General features: G+C 38.7%; 1 protein-coding gene across 1 annotated transcript in view; it reads right to left on the bottom strand.

Moving 5' to 3' along the window:
• Positions 1 to 12465: 12465 nt before the first annotated feature.
• Positions 12466 to 20904, bottom strand: part of LOC106081099 (activating signal cointegrator 1 complex subunit 3) — a 61881-nt gene continuing 53442 nt past the window's right edge. The window contains exons 6-9 of the mRNA XM_013242826.2: positions 18233 to 19241; positions 17988 to 18156; positions 13181 to 13594; positions 12466 to 13109 (exon numbers count right to left, since the gene is read on the bottom strand). Coding sequence (XP_013098280.2) covers positions 12795 to 13109; positions 13181 to 13594; positions 17988 to 18156; positions 18233 to 19241 — 1907 coding nt within the window. The 3' untranslated portion in view covers positions 12466 to 12794. The remainder of the gene's footprint in view (positions 13110 to 13180; positions 13595 to 17987; positions 18157 to 18232; positions 19242 to 20904) is intronic.

The raw sequence follows: 20904 nt of genomic DNA, 5'->3' as shown, positions 1-20904 counted from the left end.
TAAAATAAAATAAATTAAAATAAAATAAAATAAAATAAAATAAAATAAAATAAAATAAAATAAAATAAAATAACATAAAATACAATAAAATAAAATAAAATACAATAAAATAAAATAAAATAAAATAAAATAAAATAAAATAAAATAAAATAAAATAAAATAACATAAAATAAAATAAAATAAAATAAAATAAAATAAAATAAAATAAAATAAAATAAAATAAAATAAAATAAAATAAAATAAAATAAAATAAAATAAAATAAAATAAAATAAAATAAAATAAAATAAAATAAAATAAAATAAAATAAAATAAAATAAAATAAAATAAAATAAAATAAAATAAAATTAAATAAAATAAAATAAAATAAAATAAAATAAAATAAAATAAAATAAAATAAAATAAAATAAAATAAAATAAAATAAAATAAAATAAAATAAAATTAAATTAAATAAAATTAAATAAAATAAAATAAAATAAAATAAAATAAAATAAAATAAAATAAAATAAAATAAAATAAAATGAAATAAAATGAAATAAAATAAAATAAAATAAAATAAAATAAAATAAAATGAAATGGAATGAAATAAACAAAATAAAATAAAATAAAATAAATAAAAAAAAAATAAAATAAAATGCAAAGAAAAGAAATGAAAAAATAATTAAAATAAAACAAGTAAAAGCGTGCTAAGTTCGGCCGGGCCGAATCTTATATACCCTCCACCATGGATCGCATTTGCCGAGTTCTTCTCCCGGCATATCTTCTTAGGCAAAAAAGGATATAAGAAAAGATTTGCTCTGCTATTATTATATTATTACATGTTGGAGACAGAGAATTCGAATAAGAATTGCACCCTTTGGGGGCTCAAGAAGTAAAATAGAGAGATCGATTTATATGGGAGCTGCATCGGGCTATCGACGGATTCAGATCATAATCCGTAGTACATAATTTAAGGCAAATCGGAAAATAATTGCGACCTCTACAGGCTCAAGAAGTCAAGATCCCAGATCGGTTTATATGGCAGCTTTATCAGGTTATGGGCCGATTTGAACCATACTTAGCAAAGTTGTTGGATATCATAACAAAACACGTCGTGCAAAATTTCATTCCAATCGGATAAGAATTGCGCACTCTAGAGGCTTAAGAAGTCAAGACCCAAGGTCAGTTTATATGGCAGCTATATCAAAACATGGACCGATATGGCCCATTTACAATACCAACCGACCTACACTAATAAGAAGTATCTGTGCAAAAATTCAATCGGCTAGCTTTCCTCCTTCGGAAGTTAGCGTGCTTTCGACAGACAGAAGGACGGACATGGCTTGATCGACATAAAATGCCCCACCCCCCCCCCCCCCTCCCCCCACTTTAGGGTGAGGGTTTAATAAAATATAAATACGTAAAACAAATACGTAAAATAAGCTTCAAGCGTAAAATTCTATATGCGAAATTCCATGCCCCCAAAGCCGCGCATTTTATTTGCTATCGTAGCAAGATTTTTATTGCCTTTTCAGCAGTAATACGTGTTCAATATTTTAGCAGATTTTGTAGTTGAAACAGCAGACCCTTTGTTTGGTGAGACAGCAGTCACGTCTGCTTTCCCATTTTCAGCAGACAAAAACTGTTGCTTTAGCAACCATTTTTGCTATTTTGAATAACAAATTTCGTTGAGTGTAGCTGATTTTGAAGATTGTTCGGGTTGATTAGATAAGGGTTGATTGTTAGATAAAGAACACGTGTAAAGTAGTAAAGATCGGTCAGACCAATTTTTATATACCCTGCAATACTGATAAGTTTTCTGGACGATGTCTTTCAATGTGAAAAGACCATATACAAAATTTCTTGCAAATTCAAACCGGGTGTTGGTTGAATATGGCATCTACTTTATCTAAACATCACTAGCTTTGATTTTTGATTAGCTAGAAGGGGAAAACGTGGTTCATAAATCATGGATCTAGCTTTAATCCATTTGTGTAGGAGGAACTACCAGATGGCAATACTAAATAGAATTCCATCAAACCAAGACTGTGCCGCCAGCAAGTGTCTCGAACTTAAGTGTTTTTCCAGGTATCCAAGACTGCGCCGTCGGCAAGTGTCTCGAACTCAAGTGTTGTTCCAGGTATCTGATCAGAATCCAATTCATCCTGTGTCCTTTCCTCACCTCGATTATCCCTCAATGGTATGATCAGCTTCTATCTATGCACACTGAGATTTAAGGCGTATAGCAGTATTGGATGCCTTATTTCTAATCTGTATGCCTATGGGCCGGACATAATTGCCCTAATAGTCATGGTTCCAATCCATTCAGGCCCTCCTATCGCCATTTCAAATATCCCGCGATAGTAATTGCACTTCTGTTGAGCCAGTAGGCTATGCTCGCATTGACATTTTGAGCCTACATTGTTCTCAACTCCTATGAGTCTTCTCAGGACACTTCTGGAGAACTCGACTTTGTCGGTTAGAGAAATCGTTCTGTGGGGGAAACGTATCGTCTCAAAGTGACTCTCCTTAAATTTCATGGTAAACAGGTAGATTCTTCTTCTTAACCTTCACCTCGGCATTTCGAAAACTTGCTCGGGATGTCATATCTTAATTTGTGGTCCGATTGCCAACATTAATTTTTTGCTGGATAGTACTCAAAAACCCCTACAAAAATGTTTGAGGTCCGAGGTGATCAATTTTAAGGGTCTGTCAAGAGGCGCCTGGACCACAAAGGGCCTTAAAATTTTCCACATGGCACCTTACCTCTGACCATTTCAAATATATATTTTTTGGATTCTATCCCACTGTGTAACGGACGAACTTGAATCAGTAAGTAATTCCCATTACTTGGACCTAATTTTGTATGCCATATTTGTAATTTACTGCCGGATACTTTTCATTTGAGTACCATATTGATAGGAACGTCGAATACATCTGTTTAGAGGAGTTTTGGGGTTGGGCGGACCGCTGGGTACTTGGACCCAAAATTTAAATACAATGTTCATTTTCTTGTCTCCAGTACCATTCATTTGATACCCATATTGTGCCTATCAGTCCTCTTTTGGACTTCCTGGTTACATGGACCCAATTTTTAATACCATGTTCGTATTCTTCGTATGTTCTCTTCAATACCTTTCATTTGATATCCATATTGTCTTTATCGGTCCACTTGTGATTTTGGGTGGTATTTTTGGGGTAACGGACAGGGTCCGTCCCCTTCCGATATCAACAAATTATAAAGCCTATTTCTTCTTTCTGGCCATATTCGTAATCTACTCCCGGATAACTTTCATTTGAGTCCCATATTGTCATGCTCGTCCAATGAACCTATTTTAAGGGGTTTTGGAAATGGGGCGGCCCCCCAGTAATTTGGATCCAATTTTTAATATGAAATTCGTATTCTACTCCTGAATACCTTTCATTTGAATCCCATATTGTCCGGATCAGTACACTTTTATTTTTGGGTGGTACTTTTGAGGTAAGGGAGAGGGTCCGCCCCCCTTCCGATATCAAAAAATTATTTAGCTTATGTTTCCTTCCAGACCAACCTACACAATCTGTGAAAATTTTAAGATAATCACCATATACATATATCGATTTCCCGATTTTAGGTCTTTGCATATTGGTACAGCAAGTTGCTCCAAGACCACCAATATTCGTGCAGACTATGGTCCTAATCGGTCTATATCTAAATATAGCTCCCATACAGACCGATCTTCAAATTGATTGTCTAAGGCCCATACAAGCCGCATATATTACCCGATTTCACCAATGAGTTGTATTAAGATACCCGACATCCGTGAGGAATATCGTCTAGATCAGACTATATCTTAATATAGACCGACCACCAGCTCTAAGGTTTTAGGCCGATAGGCCCAAAAAAAACGATCTCACTATTGATGGTCTTAGGCTCATACAAGTCGCATTTATAACCCGATTTCGCTGAAATTTGATACATTCAGTTGTGTAAAGTTCCCCGGCATTCGTGCCGAATATGGTCCAAATTGGTCGATATTTATATATAGCCCCCATTAAAAACAATTTAGGGTCTTAGGTTCATAAAAGGCGCATTTGTAACCTGATTCCGCTGAAATTTGGCGAAGCGAGTTGTATTGGTATTCGTACTGTATTATATAGGTCATTTATATTCGTACTGTATATACTCTAGACCGGATCATATTTGGATATAACCCCCATATAGACCGATCTACCAATTTCAGGTCTTAGGCTCATAAAAGGCGCATTTATAACCCGATTTCGCTGAAATGTGGCAGGATAAGTTTTGTTAAAATCCCCGACATCTGTGACGAATATGGTCCAAATTGGTCTATGTGGAAATATAGCTGCTATATAGAGCGATCTCCCGATTTAAGGTCTTTGGCCCATAAAAAGAGCACTTATAACCCGATTTCGCCTAAACTTTACATAATTAGTTGTGTTAAGATCCCCGACGGTCCATCGAAATATTGGTCTCAGACCGCATATATATATATATATATATATATATATATATATATATGTTGTTCGTCGTCCTGACATTTTATGGCGATCTAACCTGGTCCGTTCCTCTGCCTAAATCGAGCCGTATGAAAACCTGATATAGCTCGCATGTAAACAAATCTCCCGATTATACTTCTTGAGCCTCTATAGGGTGGCTTTTATGGGCTTAAGCCTAAGACCCGAAAATGGTAGATTGGTCTATATCTGGGCTATATCCAAATATAGTCTGATCTAGAATATATATAGTACGAACACCGAAGGCTCTAATACAACTCGCTGTGCCGAATTTCAGTGAAATCGGGTTACAAATGTACCTTTACCTTAAGATCGTAAATCGGGAGCAATAGACCGATTCGGACTATATTCGGCAAGGACTTCGACGATCTTCACAAAACTCATCGTGCCAAAATTCGGCGAAATTGGGTTATAAGTTCTCCTTTTAAGACCCTAAATCGGCAGATCGGACTATATGAAAGCTATATCTAAATATAGTCCGATCTTAACCATATTTGAGTCGGATATTGGGAGGCTTAAAACAACTCACCGATTCCAATTTCATCTAAATCGGGCTTGCGAGCCTAAACCGGCATACCGGTCTCCATGGCATCTATATGTAAATATGGTTCGATATGGATCACATTCGGTTTGAATATCGGGGCACCTAGTACAACTTCGATTTTGAAATTTTAGCGAAATCGGCGAAATCCGCAATTACTTTTTGGGCAACCCTATATATGAGGTTATATATCGATTTGGACCGTACTTGGCACTGTAGTTGAAAGTCATAACAAAACACCATGTGCAAAATTTCAACCAAATCGCACGAAATTTGTGGCTTCCAGCTCCTCAAGAAGTCAAATCGGGATATAGGTTTATATGGGAGCTTTATCAGATTATACACCGATTTGAACCGTACTTGCCGCTGCTGTAGGAAGTCATAACAAAACACTGTGTGCAAAATTGTGGCTAAATAGGATGAAAATTGCGGCTTCCAGGGGCTCAAGAAGTCAAATCGGGAGATCGGTTTATATGGGAGCTATACCAAATCTGAACCCATATGGCCCATTTGCAGTCCCCAACGACCTGCATTACTATTAAGCATCTGTGCAAAATTTCAAGAGGCTATCTTTACGCGTTCGACCGCTACCATGATTTTGACAGATGGACGGACAGACATGGCTAGATCGAATCAGAATGTCTAGACGATCCAGAATATATATACTTGATGGGGTTGCAGATCAATATTTCGAGATGTTTCAAACGGAATGACTAGGTTAGTATACCCCCATCCTATGACGGTGGGTATAAAAACTGGAAAACTCATCAAAATTGTTGCGTTTTCGTGTTAAAGTTAATGATAGCCAAATTAGGAAGAAAATGAATATGTGTCTCGAACTTGTGAGAAGACTGGACCTTCCAGTAACCGAAAACACTCCCCAGAGGACATGTTAACCGATGGGGACCATTTAGGGCACATAGGGAAGGCATTTCGAAGTGGAGTACAAACTTGGCGGCAAATGTAGGGAGCCATTCACTGTTGAAAAACCTCTCGGAAACTATGGGTTGCCCAAAAAGTAATTGCGGATTTTTTAAAAGACAGTAAATGCATTTTTAATAAAACTTAGATTGAACTTTAATCAAATATACTTTTTTTCTAAAGCAAGCTAAAAGTAACAGCTGATAACTGATAGAAGAAAGAATGCAATTACAGAGTCACAAGCTGTGAAAAAATTTGTCAACGCCGACTATATGAAAAATCCGCAATTACTTTTTGGGCAACCCAATAGATCGGGCTCATAAATGCCTACTCGATATCCACGAAGACAACCGTAAAGTAATCCTTTCATCGGAGTGACGTCTTGATCTCTTGTAGAACTTGGTTAGGGAGCCATACAACCCTTGAGGTATGCTGTCTGAATGAAAAACAGCAGCAGCACCTACCCAAATTGGGAATATCCGAATAATGGTTTTATCAACTGTATGCAACTTCTCTGTACCATAAATTTATTTATTATTATGTTTTTCATTAGTCAGTTTTGCGGAAACTGACATTGATAACCCCTTTATCGCTGCCTAACACATTTAGAGCTATTACTAATTTTTGTTCTGGGGGTTTTTTCAAATACATTCATAAAATCATTATCGTGGGAGCAATGCTTCGAATCTAATCGAATATATAGTAGAACAGACGTCTTGGACTGTATAATTTAAATACCCGTAACCATAGGATGGAGGTATACTAATCTAGTCATTCCGTGTGTAACACCTCGAAATATTGATCTGCGACCCCCTAAAGTATATATATTCTGGATCCTCTCGACATTCTGATTCGTTCAAGCCATGTCCGTCCGTCCGTATGTCGAAATCACGATAGCGTTCGAACGCGTAAAGCTAGCCGCTTGAAATTTCGCACAGCTACTTAATTGTAATGTAGGTCATTGGGGATTGCAAATGGTCCATATCGGTTCAGATTTGGATATAGCTCCCACATAAACCGATCTCCCGATATGACGTCTTGAGCCCCTGGAAGCCGCAATTTTTGTCGGATTAGGCTGAAATTTTGCACATAGTGTTCTGTTATGACTTCCAATAACGGTGCCTAGTTCGGTTTAATGTAGCTCCCATATAAACCGATCCCCCGATTTGACTTCTTGAGCCCCTGGAAGTCCCAATTTTCATCCAATTTGGCTGAAATTTTGCGCGTAATATTCTGTTAAAACTTCCAACAACTGGCCTCTGGAAGCCACAATTTTCAGCCGATTTGGCTTAAATTTTGCACATAGCATTCTATTATGACCTCCAACAACTGTTTAAAATACGGCCCAAATCGATCTGTATCCTGGTATAGCTCCCATATAAACCTTCAATGTCTGTGTTAAGTACAGTCCAAATCGGTCTATAACCTGGTATAGCTCCCATATTAACCGATCGCCCGATTTGATTTCTTGATCCTCTGGAAGCCACAATTTTCAGCCGATTTGGCTTAAATTTAGCACATAGTCTCCCCTTATGACTTCTAACAACTGTGTCAGGCACGTTTGATATCGGTCTGTAACCTGGTATAGCTCCCATATAAACCGATCTACCGATTTGACTTCTTGAGCCCCCCTCTCGATATGGCCGAAATTCTGCACATGGCATTCTCTTACGACCTCCAACAACTGTGTCAAATACGGCCCAAATCGATCTGTAACCTGTTATAGCTCCCATATAAACCGATCTCCCGACGACTTTTTGAGCACCTAGAAGCCTCAATTTTCATCCGATTTGGCTGAAATTTTGTACATCGTGTTCTCTTATGACTTTTAACAACTGTGCCAAGTAAGCTGCAAATCGGTCTATAACCTGATATAGCTCCCATATAAACTTGTCTCTCGATTATCCTTGTTCGGTCCCTGGAAGCTTTAATTTTGCTGGTTTGACAGAAATTTGGTATGTAGAATAAAATTATGCCCCTCAACTAAACTTAGTTTGTATACATTTTTAGCAGGATCCATGGAATGGGCCTGGTCGAACTGGATGTAGATCATTGGAGATGCAAATGACCCATATAGGTTAAAATTAAAAAAAAAATATATATATACTCGTAGCTCCTACATAAAATGGTCCTTCGATTTGACTTGTTTGGCCCCTAGAAACGACAAATATTATCCAATTTGTCTAAAATTTTGCAAAAATTTTCATTTCATACAACATTCATATTAAGTATGGTCCAAATCGGTCTAAAGCTTGTTATAGCTTCCATATAAATCGATTTCCTGATTTGAGATCCCGAGCCCCTGGAAGCCGCAATTGTTATGTGATTTGACAGAAATTTGCGCGAGGTATTTTTTTCATGAGTTCCAACACCCGTGGTAAGTGACATAGCTCCCACTTAAACCGATCTCCCTATTAGTCTTCCACGGTAAATTATTTGTAGAAGCCGTGGTGGTGGGTGCCAAAAATTCAACCTGGCCGAACTTTGCACGTTTTTACTTGTTATACCCTACGCCACGCTACGCTGTGGTACAGGGTATTATAACTTAGTGCATTTGTTTGTAACACCCAAAAGGAAGAGGGATAGACCCATTGATAAGTATACCGACCGACTCTGAATCACTTTCTGATTCGATTTAGTAATGTCCGTCTGTCTGTCTGACTGACTGTCTGTCTGTCTGTCTGTCTGTCCATTTTAATTTGTGTATAAACTACAGATCGCAATTTCATCCCATAGTCTTCAAATTTGGTATAGGCATATTTTTTTGAATCTGGAAAATATCGGTTCAGATTTGAATATAGCTCCCATATATATGTTCGTCCGATATGCAGTAATATAGCAATAAAATGGTCATTTGTTAACCGATTCTCTCGAAATTTGGCAGGAAGGATTTGCTTATGACTCTCGATGTTAATGTTGAATTTCATAGAAATCGGTTCAGATTTGGATTTTGCCCCCATATATATATTCGTCCGATATGCAGTAATACAGCAATAAAATGGTAATTTATGAACCGATTTTCTCGAAATTTGGCAGGAAGGATTTTCTTATGACTCTCGATGTTACTAGTGACTTTTATAGAAATCGGTTCAGATTTGGGTATAGCTCTCATATATATATATATCGCCCGATTTTCAATCCTGGACCCACTGCAATCGCATTTATTGATCTATCTTGCCAAAACTTTGTACAACGCTTTCCTCGACCACTTCCACAATATCCATAAAGTTTGGTCGAAATCGGTTCAGATTTAGATATAGATCCCATATATTGGGTTGCCCAAAAAGTAATTGCGGATTTTTCATATAGTCGGCGTTGACAAATTTTTTCACAGCTTGTGACTCTGTAATTGCATTCTTTCTTCTGTCAGTCATCAGCTGTTACTTTTAGCTTGCTTTAGAAAAAAAGTGTAAAAAAAGTATATTTGATTAAAGTTCATTCTAAGTTTTATTAAAAATGCATTTACTTTCTTTTAAAAAATCCGCAATTACTTTTTGGGCAACCCCATAAAATTCTCGGCAGGTTTTGGGTAATTTGTTGTCATTTGTCAATCGTAGTCATGACATTTTGAACATATTTGCTTTGCTCAAAATTTGATACAGGAATTTTAATAACCCATCTGAATACATCCACCGAGGTCCATCAACATTGGTTCAGAATTAGATATTACCCCCTTTTTGTATTTAGAGGGTAGGTGTAGGGTATTATAAAGTCGGCATCGCCCGACTTTTGCCTTTCCTCACTGGTTTTTGTATATCGTAGATTACCTGGCTAATCAGTAGTTGTTTAGTGAGATTAAGTTCCTTTTGACATAGAGTAATTGAATCATTTTCTAATTCATTCATTATTCTTTTTCATCCATTCTTAACATTGCACAGTGGGGTATTCTGAATCCATAGCAGCTATATCATATATAGTTGCAGCAAAACTTGGTAATACAAGTTTTTAAGATCGTAAATCGGGAGATCGTTATATATAGCAGCTATATTATCCGATCTACACCATATATGGGGAGGATGTGTTGGGGTTTAACATAGCACACTCTACTTAACTTCAGCAAAATTTGAGAATGGTTGCCTAAAAAGTAATTGCGGATTTTTCATATAGTCGGCGTTGACAAATTTTTTCATCGGCTTGTGACTCTGTAATTGCATTCATTCTTCTGTCAGTTATCAGCTGTTACTTTTAGCTTGCTTTAGAAAAAAAGTGCGCGAAATTTTGTTTACATTTGTTTGTTTGGCGTCAATTTTAATATGGAGCCAACAAAGGAGAATTTTCGTCATATTCTAATTTATTATTTCCGTAAAGGAAAAAACGCGGAGCAGGTTGCTAAAAAGTTACGACATGTGTATGGTGATAAAGCCTTAAAAGGAAGACAGTGTCAAAATTGGTTTCGCAAATTCCGTTCTGGAGATTTTTCACTTAAAGATGAGCCACGTTCAGGTCGGCCAAATGAAGTTGATGATGTCCAAATCAAAGCATTAATCGAATTGGATCGTCATGTAACTGAGCGTGAGGTAGGAGAGAAGTTCCATAAGAACGATTAATTCGGATGTTTACTGTCAACAATTGGACAAATTGAATACAGCCATCAAGGAGAAGCGACCAGAATTGGTCAATCGTAAAGGTGTCATATTCCACCAGGACAACGCTAGACCGCACACATCTTTGGTCACTCGCCAAAAACTGAGTGAGCTTGGCTGGGAACTTTTGATGCATCCACCATATAGCCCTGACCTTGCACCATCAGACTACCATTTATTTCGATCTTTGCAGAACTCCTTAAATGGTAAAACTTTCGGCAATGATGAGGCTATAAAATCGCACTTGGTTCAGTTTTTTGCAGATAAAGGCCAGAAGTTCTATGAGCGTGGAATACTAAATTTGCCAGGAACATGGCAAAAGGTTATCGAACAAAATGACAATTATATATTTGATTAAAGTTCATTCTAAGTTTTATTAAAAATGCATTTACTTTCTTTTAAAAATCCGCAATTACTTTTTGGGCAACCCAATATACGTTGTTTTAGGGGTGAAAGACTTTCAATCGGAAGGTAAGTCTATACGGTGGCTATACCCAAAAATAATCCGATCTTAACCATATTCGACATGAACATGGAAGAGCTAGACGTAGCTCATTGTGTTAAATTTCTGGGAATCGGGCAATAAATGCGGCGTTTATTGGCCTCAGACTTTAAATCAAGGGATCGGTCTATATGGGGGATATATAAAGATAAAGATCGATATGAACCATATTCGACGTGGATGTTGGGGATCTCAACACAAATCATTGTGCCATTGTTTTCAACCAAATCGGATAATAAATACTGTTTTTATGAGCCTTAGATCCTTAATCGGGAGATCAATCTCCATCTCCATCCATCTTCAAACCTGTCTACAAACAAAAAAAGAATCTATGCAAAGTTTCAGCACAATACCTTAATTTTTAAAGACCGCAGCTGGATTTCAACAGACAGACGGAATAGAACGTCTTAGATTTTTTATAAGGACCAAGAATATACATATATACTTTATAGGGTCGGGTATGAACATTTCCATGTTTTGCAAACGGAATAACAAAATGAATTTTTAACAAAAATTCAGATAGAACTGAATTTTTTGTGCCAAATTTCAACCAAATCGGATAAAAATTGAAGCTTCTAGGGACTCAATAAGTCAATTCCGGGGATCAGTTTATATGGGGACTATATCAGCTTTTATGCCGATTCAGACCACATTTTTGTTACAGATATTGAAAGTCAGAGCAGTAGTCTTTGTGCCAAATTTCAGCCAAATTGGATTTGAAAATTGACACTTCTAGGGGCTCAAGAAGTCAATTCCGGGGATCGGTTTATATGGGAGACCTATCATTTTATAGACCAATTCGGATCATACTTGGTTCAGATGTTGAAAGTCACAACAGAGGTCTTAACATCAAATTACAGCCAAATCAGGTGAAAATTTAAGCTCAAGAAGTAAAATCCGGGGATGGGTTTAAATGGGGGCTATATCAGTACATAGACCGATTTAGATCATACTTAGCACAGATCTTGGAACAGATACATTTGTGCAAAATTTCAGCCTAATCCGATGAAAATTCAGGCTTCTCGGATCTCAAGAAGTCAAAACCGAGGATCGGTTTATGTGGGTGTCGGTAATGGGTATAAAAATTGGAGTAGAATTCCTAAGCGGGCCCCTCCACCCACAAAATTTCATAACTTTATAAACTGAGCGACTACCTGGGTCTTCGAAAGTCTTACATTAGAAAGGCGGTAACAAATGGGGGCAGCGAAGCAGACCGCCGATATGATAGTTTCTCTATAAAAAGAAAATTGTACAACACACTTAACTTGGAGACATTTAGAATTTTATAAATTCATTACCAGTTTATTATTTAAATTTTTAATTCTTGGTTCATTGAATTATTAACACAAGTGATGCAATATAAATATAACGCTACATACAAAAATGTTTTATACTTTTTTTTTTTTATATAGTATTAAGATAGATTTATATAAATGTAATACTATATATATGCATACATATATATATACATGCTATGTAGGCTACTAGATTTTTGTTTTTATATAAAACAAAGCATTAACCATGGATTGAATTTCACTTTGACTTAGAAATGAACTGAACTGAAGTGAACAGTTATTTGCTAATAATGTCATGATGGAGTTAATACTTTTAAAGCTGTCAAGTTGTACTATTTTCCAAAAATAGTTACGTAAAATTGGATGTTCTATGTGAGAAAAATGAAAAACCAAATACGAAACAGAAAAACATTCAAGTGAGACTAACAAAAATTAAACTATACTTCACATCGACAATTATCGTTGTTTGGGATCAATAACCTCAAATTGCAAATCGAATTGTTGATCAAAACCAATTAGACAATCCGACATGAGGTATAGGGTCAATAGCAGGCGACCTCTGCGTGGGGGACATTGAAAAGTTATGCGATTTGAGGATTTCAAGCCACGCATATTTATGCGCTTCATGGCCAGCAGTTCATCGCTGCCTTGGGAGCCTAGTGAGAGGAACCAAGCCTCCCTTTTACCCTTGGGATATTTGGGACAATGAATGGCGGTGCTGAAGTTACGTTTCACATTCAAACGTTGCATTTCAATGCTGAGAACATAGTCCTGTTAGCAAAAACAAAAACAAAAAAGGTTAATACAACAATTCTCTCTTGCAACAAACCTCATCGCCATACCTCATTTGGATGTATCTCTGTCCATACATTCGATTTTATATCAGTGCTGACGGGTCTTAATGATTCTTCTTCCTCATAATGTCTTCCTTGTACTAGTATTTTTACAGCAATTTCCGGCAGATCTTGTATTACCTTATAGATTTGTTCAATTTCTGGCTCCTCAAACATATCCCTCAAGGATCCTGCCAATTTTTCATAGTCATTGCGGCAAATCTCTTTCAATATGGGCAGTGTTAGATATTCGAACTTATGCGTTATATTATAGAATAAATGCACATTGCCACTATTGACATGAGGTAGGGTGAGAAATTCACTTTCATCAAACCAGCGAGCCTGTACAGCACTTTGCATTATCTGCTGTACTCGTAGGGTGGTGGAGAGCCAACCCCGTTCGGCTGTATAGTCAACCATGGCCTGAAAAACAAAAAAGGAAAGTTGAAAGAACTTAAATGTAGATCAAAAAGTGCATACTTATATATTTATAACCAATGGGTTTGCTGGGTAATAAGAAAAACAAAAGACTTAAGCAACGAACTTGATATTTAACCAATATTCTTTTTATACCCATCACCATGGGATGGGGAACATATTCATTTTGTCATTCCGTTTGCAACACATTGAAATTTACTTTTCTAAACCTGTTCGTCTTAAAAATCTCATCTGTTTGACAGTTGTAATAAAGCTACAGCCCTTAAACACAAAGATATTGAACTGAGATTTTGCACAGATTCTTTTTTTATACCTACCACCATAGGATGGGGGTATACTAATCTAAGCATTCCTCGAAATATTGATCTGCAACCCCATAACGTATATATATTCCGGATCCTCTCGACATTCTGATTCGATCTAGACATCCGTCCGTCCGTCTGTCGAAATCACGATAGCGGTCTATCGCGTAAAGCTGCTCGCTTGAAATTTTGTACAGATAGTTAATATAGATGTAGGTCATTGGGGATTGCAAGTGGTCCATATCGATTCAGATTTCGATATAGCTCCCATATAAACCGATCTCCCGATTTCAATTCTTGAGCCCCTGGAATCCGCAATTTCCTTTCGATTTGCATTCTGTTATGACCTCCAACAACTGTGTCAAGTACGGTCCAAACCGGTCTTTAACCTGATATAGCTTCCATATAAGCCGATCTCCCGATTTGACTTCTTGAGCCTCTGGAATCCTCAATTTCCTTTCGATTTGGCTGAAATGTTGCACATAGTGTACTCTTGTGATTTCTAACATCTGTGTCAAGTGCGGTCCAAATCGGTTTGTAACCTGATATAACTCCCATATAAGCCGATCTCGCGAATTAACTTCTTGAGCCCCTGGAAGCTGCAATTTTCATTCGATTTGGCTGAAATTTTGCACATTGAATTCCATTATGACCTCCAATAACTGTGTCAAGTACGGTCCAAATCGGCCTATAACCTGATAAAGCTCCCATATAAGCCGATCTCCCGAATTGACTTCTTGATCCCTTGGATGCCGCAATTTTCATTCGATTTGGCTGAAATTTTGCACATTGCATTCTGTTATGATTTCCAACAACTGTGTCAAATACGGTCCAAATCGGTCTATAACCTGGTATAGCTCTCATATGAACCGATCTCCCGATTTGACTTCTTGAGCCCCTGAAAGCCGCAATTTCATTCGATTTGGCTTAAATTTTGCACATTGCATTATGTTATGAGTTCCAACATCTGTGTCAAGTACGGTCCAAATCGGTTTGTAACCTGATATAACCCCATATAAGCCGATCTCCCGATTTGACTTCTTGAGCCCGTGGAAGCCGCAATTTTCATTCGATTTGGCTGAAATTTTGCAGATTGAATTCCATTATGACCTCCAATAACTGTGTCAAGTACGGTCGAAATCGGTCTATAACCTGATATAGGTCCCATATAAGCCGATCTCCCGAATTGACTTCTTGAGCCCTTGGATGCCGCAATTTTCTTTCGATTTGGGTGAAATTTTGCAGATTGAATTCCATTATGACCTCCAATAACTGTGTCAAGTACGGTCCAAATCGGCCTATAACCTGATGTAGCCCCCATAAAAATCGATCTCCCGATTTGACTTCTTGAGCCCCTGGAAGCCGCAATTTTCTTTCGATTTGGCTTTTGCGGTGTTCTGTTTTAACTTTCAACAACTGTGCCAAGTACAGTCTAAGTTGGTCTATAACCTGATATAGCTTCCATATAAAACGGTCCTTCGATTAACCTTGCTGGTTTGACGGAAATTTGGATTGACCCGATGGAATTCTCGGCAAAAGCTGCCGCCTCAGTGTACGTGTTCGTCATTTTTTCATCATGGGAGAGGAACGTCCCGGAGTGATTTCTCCGCACCTTTCTGGTCCGTGCCGGGAAAGAAACCCGGACCCTGGTACTGTTCGGTTTGCCAGAATCGCCTCCATAATCGGTCGGTGTCGGTGAGATGTTACCGGTACATGGAGTGGGTACATTTCCGATCTTGCTCTGGCCTTACGTCACTACGAGAGTGTAGTCGCACTGAAAATTTTGCAAGGTGCTGTGTGAACATAGACAGCAACGGGTCACAAGCCTTCTGCGTCCATCGTCGCCTTCTGCGTCCTTGTCGTTGGACTATATTACCCCTCGACCTCTCCCGTGCGGCAGTATCCACAACAGCAGCTTCCCAGCCCCAATATTGCCAAGCCAGTGCCGGGTATCATTTTTGCAGCTGAAGTGCAACGGCCTCCGTGGCAAGATCGACGAGATTGTGGATTTTATGAGTCGCAAGAACACATTAGCGAACCAAGAGACAAAGCTGACCAACAGCTTGCACAGTTGTCACGGATACAATGTGCTACGTCAGGATTGTTTAAGGAATAGAGGTGGAGGATTGGCCTTCGTGATACACTATTCCGGGCACTGTAGAGCCATCTTGCCTGGCGCTAGTGAGCCCAACATAGAGTGCATTTAGGGTAAGGTTCGGTTCTGCCGAGATACAGCTATACGACGTGTACATACCGCCAATTGGCAGTTGTTACCCAACTAATGGCCAAGTTTGCAGACCCGACATTAGTGGCCTACTGTCTGGCCAAAATGGCCTGGTTCTAGGCGACTTTAATGCGCATCACATTTCATGGCATTCTCCCCTAGGTAACCACCAGCGGGGCACAGCTTTGGCAGAACAGTTTGAAGGCTGTACGGTGAATGAGGAGATTTCCATTGCATCCCCAGATCTCCTGAGGAAGTATCCTGGCAAGTCATCATTTATCAGACCACCTCACCATGATACTCATCAACGACCGACATCCCGATTTCATAACCTCTGAGCGCCGGACGTTTATCAATCAGAAAAAGGCCGATTGGATCGGCATCAGAGAGTACATAAATGACCGCTTCAATGAACAGAGCTTAATTTCCACTAGACGCAGGGTGGAAACCCATCAGACGCTCGCTTTATACCAGCCGGTCGAATACTCCACAGCTGAATTGTTTTCTTTTTTTTCTGATCCAACCATCAAATGCCCCAAAATACTTGGTACCATATTTGACAGCTCTCACACATTTTCCACACATGTTATAGCAATTTGGGGTATAGTCAAAAATAGAAACAAGGTGCTCCAGTCAATTGTTGGCAGAACTAGGGTAGTGACAAAGAAACCTTGTTAACCACGTACTCGTACAAGGCAATTGGCCGATTGTTACACGCAGTGGAATAATATTCAGATCTGTCGTAGTGCCGCTCTTCCAACTGCGACGGGCTGTCTCCTTGGCTCTCACTTGGACCACCTTCATTCGGAGACAAAGATGCAATACCTTCCGGGCTATTATCACAGGGAACATCCAAATCATCATCTTGGGGATAGGTATCGACCGCCCAGAAGCCTTAAGATGGATCTTCATGATCTGGAGCAAGAGGTTCAGCGCTACAAGAGAGAACCTCTAAAACAAGCAGGTCTGCCCAGCATTCATGCAGACAAGGTAGCAGATGCGGTGAATAGTGGTCCTTGAGGAATGAAATTGATCTCCCCGGCAAACCAGAGTATGTCTGGCTCAATTATGATTCAGCAGTTGCCACCTCCTTAATTCCTATAGAGCAAGGATTGATGCCAACGTGCAGGATGTGTGTCCCGATTGTGACCTGGGACCAGCCAGTGCCACTCGACTTAGACCCAGATCTCCTTGGACACATCCCAATTTACTCTCAGAGTTTCTGGATCTGGATCTGCAACCAATACCGAGATTAAAGTGATTCTGATTAAAAAAAAAGACTGTCAATGTAACCCAACCTAGTCAAGTACTGGGCTCGCTTTACACCGTCAATTGCTACTTATAGACCACGGTTGCTACAAATGGAAGATATCATTCTCACCCTATTACTATGGTTTGAACAAACTGGCGCATCTCTTCGAACCAATCACTGCTGTTATTGTCTCTACATCGAATTCGGGAGTGACTTGACTGTAATCTACATCTTGACTACCCAATTGATTACCACATAAATTTTTCCGAAATTTCAAGAAAATACCGAAAGTACTAAAAATTTTACGTATTTGTTACTATTCCCTCATTTAAGGGAATTTTGGGGATTTTTGTTCAAATTTTGGGAATTCGATTACTGCAGATTTTTTTTGCAGTTTTAGAGGTCAATTATTGCCATAGAGACCATGGTTGAAAAAAGTCTCATGAGAGCCGGGTTTATAAGCCTGCTGGATACGCGGTAATAATTCATTGGCCAAGGGTTATAGCTTCAGTGGTGTTAAAAGATTTCTAGAATTTCTCATTTTTCCCTTCATATTTCAAACATTTCCCCACAGTATAAAAAAAAACGTTGAAAATTCACCTGCATAACACGCGTCGCATTATCCAAAGCCGATTTGGTATCAGTCAAATAATCCGAGTTGGGCAAAGACAAACGTGAGAAATGAGCCTGCAGCAAGAGGAATGTTTTTGTATACGGCGAATCCCAGGTGGCAGAACGAGGACGATAACGCACAGCATTAGCCATTTCTCTGTAAAATGCAGGAAAAGAAAAAACATTATAGGAAAATGTTTATAGTACTCCTCTTCCCTTATAACACCACTTACTCATTGTATTTATCTTCATTGTGACGCACTGGCTGCTGATCAAATTCATAGGAATCAGCAATTGCCAACAACACATCACCTGTGGACATTTGTGGCTCCAGATCATCTAGGAAATGTTTCATTGTGCGATAGGATAAATAATAGAAAGAGGCTATGCGCCCCAGGAAGGTGGGTATCAGCAGGTGTTCATTTTGCACCACACAGGCGGCAGCTTCCAATTCGTAGACCACTTTCTCCACCAACGAAGACAAGAAACTGTTCACTTGACCCGGTTCCAGACCCTCCAAATTATAATAGGTGGGATTCCTTAGTAAACGTCTAAAGAAAAACGTCCAAGTCAAATAATCCAAGGCGGCCTGTTTGGTTTGCACAGTGCCTGCCACTATTTCAGCATTAATGTGCTCCGGCAAAACTTCCAGCAAACTCGATTCCACCGGAAATGGGTCATAGAGGAACTTTTTATAGAAGTTTTTCTTAACATCATGCACCAGGACCACAGCTACACCTTCATTGTCGAATTGTGGGCGACCAGCACGACCCATCATTTGTAAGACATCGGTTATGGGCATGTCCACATACTTTTTGACCTTGCCATCAAAATACTCGGTGCCCTTAATGACCACCAAATGGGCGGGTAGATTAACACCCCAGGCCAAAGTAGCAGTGGCTATGAGAACTTGTATTTTACGATTCAAAAATAATTCCTCCACCGTCTTTCGATCCTGTTCCTGTAAACCGGCATGATGCAGGCCTATGCCAAAGGCTAGGCAGAACTTCAAATTGGAATCTTTGATGTCCTGTAAAATTTGTTGCATTTGATACTCTTCCATATTGAGAAATTGTTTGGGATTCTCATCACCCGCCACAAAAGTGATTAAATCTAAGGCAGTTAAACGTGTCTGACGACGCGAGGAAACAAAAACAATGGCAGGTTCCGATGGGGAGTATGAGCGTATAGCCTGGAATGTTGGACGATTCATAGTGGCCATGCGAGGACAATAGTGTTTGCCTGCAAAAAAAAAAGAAGGGAAATAAAAGAATAAGAGGTTGGGAATAAAAAAAAGTATGATTGACCCATTTTGACCACTTGGAAACAACTACACAATAACATTATCATCGACCGCTGATGGCAAAACAGGTGTAAGCCTAACAATGAAAATACCCAAAAAACCTCAAAGGCAAACAACCTCCAATGCCCGAAAAGAATAATTAACAAATAAAAAGGCATTAAGTTCGGCCGTACCGAACTTTGGATACCCACCACCTCGAATATATATTAACCTCCTTTCGTCATAATATGGTGAAAAATACATCATTTATTCCGATCTCCATCGGTATAATGGATTTATATCCAAATCCGAGGAGCATGGCACAACTCGCTGTACCAAATTTCAACAAAATCAGACTATAAATACGCCTGTTATTGGTACAATACCCTAAATTGAGACATCGGTCTACATAGCAACTATATCGAAATATAGACGGACCCCAACCATACTCGGTACGAAAGTCGAAGGGTCTAGCACAACTCATTGTGCCTAATTTTAGCGAAATCTGTTAATGAAATCACCTTTTATGGGCCTAAAACCTTAAATCGGCAGATCTGTATATATGGCAGCTACAAAATATCCAAATTTGGACCGATCCGAGCCGTATTGAACAGGGATGTCAAGGAGCCTAACGCATAGCGAGTTGCGTATACATATATATATACTAGCTGAACCGGGCCCGCTCCGCTACGCCTTCTTTTATTTAATGTGGACCAAAATTTTCCTTTGAATATTTATTTTCGACAATTAAACAGCTTTTAGTGAAATATCAACCATATCGCTTCACTAACAGTTGACTAACAATATAAGTGCTTTTATCTGAATCCCATATGATCCTCATATGATTATTGGTCTACGAATTTAAGTTTGGATGTAAGGTGCACTCCATTCTTAAAATACTTTATTGGAGTCCGATATTCTCATGATGTCTGATGCCAGACACTTGGCCCTGAAAAAATATCAGCATCACGCTCTTCTCTCAAATACCTTTAATTTAAGCCCGATATTACCAGGTGTACTCCATTCTTAAAATACTTTACTGCAGTCCGATGTTCTCATGGTGTCTGATGCCAAACACTTGGCCCTGAAAAATATCAACATCGCGCTCTTCTCTCAAATACCTTTTATTTAAGCCCGATATTGGCATGGTCAATAAATAAGTCCTATTTAGGGGTGTTTTGGGGAACGGGTGGACCCCCAAAAACTTGGTCTCGCATTTGGATATCAGATTCGTATTTTACTCGCAAATACGTGTCATTTGAGTCCCATATTGCCATGGTCGGTAAATTTGTCCGATTTAGGGGTGTTTTGGGTGTTGAGGTGGTCCCCCAAACACTTGGTCCAACAAATGGATATCAGATACGTTTTCTTATCTTATACCTTTCATTTGAGTCCCATATTGCCGTGATTAATGCGCTTTTATGGGATTCAGATTTGGATATGGCAGCTATATCCAAATCTGAACCCATCTGTGACAAATTAAAGAAGGAGCCTAACGAGCCTAACTCACTCTCCCAAAGTTCTGCGAAATCGGATAATAAATCAGGCTTTAATGGCCGAAGACCCTTAATTGTCAGATCGGTCCATATGACAGCTATATCTAAATGTGGTCCGCTCCGAACC

This window comes from Stomoxys calcitrans, chromosome 2 (assembly GCF_963082655.1).
Source record: "Stomoxys calcitrans chromosome 2, idStoCalc2.1, whole genome shotgun sequence".
NCBI classification, from domain to species: Eukaryota; Metazoa; Arthropoda; class Insecta; order Diptera; family Muscidae; genus Stomoxys; species Stomoxys calcitrans.
This window is presented reverse-complemented; position numbering and strand designations above follow the sequence as displayed.